Here is a 3,546-nt window from a genome sequence, read left to right as displayed (position 1 = left end):
GGGCAGGGCTGCAGGGGTGTGTGGCAGGGGTTGGCTGGAGACAGGACAGGGTGTTTGGCAGAGGTGGCTGTGGGGGGGGGGTCTCAGAGGCTGGGATTGGAGGGGTCTCAGAGGACAAGGACAGGGCAGGGCTAGGAGAAGGAGGTCTCAGAGGCTGGGATTTGGGGGGTCTCAGAGGCCGGGGACAGGCCGAGGGCGGGTGGGGGGGATAGGGCTGGGGGATCCCCGGCGTGTTGCTAACAGCCTGTCTTTCCCTTGCAGACCGCCGGGGAGGGTTCCTGCTGCGGCCGCTCCAGGCTCCGGAGCCGGGGGGCGCCGAGGACGGGGGGGGGCTGGCGCCGAGGGCAGAGCCAGAGTGGCTGAAGGGCTCCCCCAGACCGACTCACCCGTGCGGCTACACGCCCCTGCCCGACGTGCCCGTGGACGCCTGCGCTGGCCCCCACAACACCCCTGCAGCTCCAGCTGCCAATGGGCCCTGGCTGCTGGCGGAGCCTGCCAGGCATTCGGGACTCGTGCCATGTCCCGACCCCTCCGCAGAGGCGTTGGCGCAGCCAGCAGGGCAGGGTGCCGAGCAGCCGCGTGCCCCCAGCTCCCCCGATGGGCAGGGGGAGGCCGAGCCGGAGGGGGACTGGCTCTGCGTGGGGCTCAGCAAGCCCCGACGGGCTCGGCCACGGATCTGCCAGCTCTTTGCGGGCATCCCAGCGCCCAGCCAAGGGGCCCAGGGGGCAGAGGGGCTGGCCCACAATGGCCCGGCCGAGGAGGAGTACGAGCTAATGAGCGTTCGCCTCTCCAAGCTCAGGCAGTCCTTGGGTGAGTGGCCCGCCGCTGGGCTCCCTGCAGCCCCTCCCTGTCCCGGTGCACCCTCTGTGCCCCCCACCGCTGGGCTCGCTCCTGCCTCCCATGCACCCCCGGAGCCCCCCAGCTCTGGGCTCCCTGCAGCCTGCACCCATCATCCCAGGCCGTCCCGCTGCTCCTGCTCACAGGTCAGGCTTTTCGCAGGTGGCAGCTGAAATCCGGGCTGTGGCAGGGAGGCTCCAGGTGGACTCAGGCAGGGTGGGCACCGTGCAGGGGCTGGAGTTGGGCGCGGTCACAGGGCGGCTGAGTCCCCCCAGGGCTGGGCTCACAGACCCCAGCGTCGGGGCCGGCCATGGAGTCGAGTCTCAGAGACACAGGAGCCCATCATGTGGGAGTTGGAAAACCAGCTTGGCCCAAGCCCGGAGGGGTCACTGGGGAGCCTGATCTGCTTGCGGGGGGGGAGGGGGGGCTGGGATCTGTATTTAAGGGAGCCCCCCCCAACTCCCATGAGTCTCTGTCCAGGGGGACAGAGGGGGACCCAGCACTGTTTGCTAGCGCAGACGGGCCTGGGGGGGCACAGTGGGACGCGGGCCGGGATGGTGCTAGAAGCGGGTGTGAATACCGAAACCTGCCACGGTGTCCAGCTGGGGTCACTAGCCCTCCGCCCCACACATCCCAGCTATAGGGCCGGGGGTGCCTGAAGCGGGTCAGGCGTTGAGGGCACTGCACAGAGGTGCCAGGGCCTGGGCGGACTGGGCAGGCTGAGGCTGGTCCACTGCTTCCTCATTGACTTCCAGGGATCAGCATCTCGGGCGGGATCGAGTCCAAGGTGCAGCCAATGGTGAGGATTGAGAAGATCTTTCCCGGAGGGGCAGCGTTCCTGAGCAGGAGCCTGAAGGTACGGGGGGCGAGCGAGAGTCCCCTGCTGCGGCTGGGGCTACCTCCCGGGGCGGTTAACTGGTCTCTCTGCGGGACGGACCGGGTATTGATCAGACACGGCAGACACAGAGTCCTGGGGGTTCCCGGGGAGGGACGCACAACCACGGTGCTGGCCAGGGCTGAGTCGGACATGCAAGGTGAAGGACAGACTCCCAGCTGCTCTCCTGCACTAGACTCCGCCACCAGCACGGACCTCTCTGCCTGTGCCCCCCCCTTCTCATGAGATGGCAAAGTGCATGGCGGGTGGCACAGCTCTGCATAGCAGGAGCATCGCGCTCCCTTGTGTGCTTTGCTCAGGGGCAAGAGAGGCAAAATGGTTGCCTTTTGCCATCAGTAGGGTTCAGAGTTAACAGTCAGTTGGCATGAGAAGGGGCAGTTCAGGCCACTCGGAGCCATTGGTTCTGGCTGGCTACAGCCACAGGTAGGCGCCCGCGGTGTCAGGTATCCTTTGGGTCACACTTGCAAGGGTTCTTTGTAAACGCAAGGCTGCAGCCTGGAGCTTGATGGCTTCCAGACCCATGGAAGCAGCTGGCAAGCTTGGCCCCTGCAGTCCCGGATTTTAAAGCAGTAACAGCCATTCTCCCTGCTGCCCAGGGTCACTGTCCCCCCACTAGCACCCCCCCCCCATCATTGTGTAGGGTTGCTACGTGCTGTTGCCACAGCTGCCGTGTCCCACCCCCAAAGGAGGCTGCATGCCAGTGGCTGGTGACCGATCCCTGTAGGCTCCCAATCCTGTCTCTCTGGCATTGCCAGGCTGGGGCCGAGCTGGTGTCAGTGGATGGGGCGAGCCTGCAGAATGTCACCCACCAGCGGGCGGTGGACCTCATCCGCCAGGCCTACAGGACCAACCGGCAGGCGCCCATGGAGCTGGTGGTGAAGGTGCCCAAGGCGGGATGCAGCCCAGCCAGGGACGGCACCAGGCCAGCAGTGACGGGCTGAGTGAACAGACGTCTTCCAGGCCCACGGCAGGACAAGCAGAGCCTCAAGGACGATGGGCATCCAGCCCCACAAACCTGACTGCAGCCTGGCAGGAGTGGAGGACAAGCCCCCTGGCTCAGTGCGCTGCCCAAGAGCACCAGGTGGCTTCAGCCAGGCCCTGACACGTGCTGGTCTTGGGTGCATGGGCGAGACTCAGCCCCGGGGGCAGGGAGGAGCAGCAGGGGGCTGCCACGCCATGGGGCTGCAACCTCAGCCTGCCCCGCACCTTCCCCAGCTGAGCCAGGCTGCCCCCATGTGTCGCCTCCTGCAGGTGACGGGTCACCGTGTTTTCCTGGCCCTCTGTCTGCCCCTGCTGGGCTAGTGAGGGGCCACGTGGCACCAATGAGGGCACAGGGTGGCTGCTCAGCTCCCGCAGGAGGGGTCCCAGGGTTGGGACTGGCCTTGCTCCAGCAGCCCTGGCGGGGGAGGCTGGGAGGGCAGCACCTGAGGCCTCCCATGTGCCACAGTCCAGCTGGCACCTCGCAGCCCGCAGGTCAGGGCAGCTCCCAGCCACAGCCCCATAATCCCTCTCTGAGCTGGGGGGCCCGGGAGAGGCTAAAGGCCCTACTACTGCTGCCAGGAGCTGCTGGGGGACCGTTCCACTCCCCCGGCACAGCCTGGCTTGGGGGGAGCATTGTTTCTAGCAGGCTGCTTGTGCAGTGACTCCCCCATGCCCCACCCCCTGGGGAGCGCTCCACTAGCTGGCTCCCACTGTAGGTTGTTAATCTGTGTGGGGTACCCCATGCACTTTAGAGGTACCCGGGCTCAGCCAGCTCCTGGCATCTCACTGCCCCCCTCACCCCCCCCCCCCCCGACACACACATCTCTTAAAAA

At 66.7% G+C, this 3,546-nt stretch overlaps 1 protein-coding gene across 1 annotated transcript in view; it reads left to right on the top strand.

Moving 5' to 3' along the window:
• Positions 1-2,793, top strand: part of PDZD7 (PDZ domain containing 7) — a 26,720-nt gene extending 23,927 nt beyond the window's left edge. The window contains exons 12-14 of the mRNA XM_075073042.1: positions 262-810; positions 1,593-1,693; positions 2,488-2,793. Of these exons, the coding sequence (XP_074929143.1) occupies positions 262-810; positions 1,593-1,693; positions 2,488-2,673 (836 nt within the window). The 3' untranslated portion in view covers positions 2,674-2,793. The remainder of the gene's footprint in view (positions 1-261; positions 811-1,592; positions 1,694-2,487) is intronic.
• The last annotated feature ends 753 nt before the right edge of the window (positions 2,794-3,546 follow it).

This window comes from Chelonoidis abingdonii, chromosome 16 (genome assembly GCF_003597395.2).
Source record: "Chelonoidis abingdonii isolate Lonesome George chromosome 16, CheloAbing_2.0, whole genome shotgun sequence".
Taxonomy (NCBI): domain Eukaryota; kingdom Metazoa; phylum Chordata; order Testudines; family Testudinidae; genus Chelonoidis; species Chelonoidis abingdonii.
The sequence above is the reverse complement of the archived record's forward strand: the minus strand, read 5'-3'. Positions and strand labels throughout refer to the sequence as shown.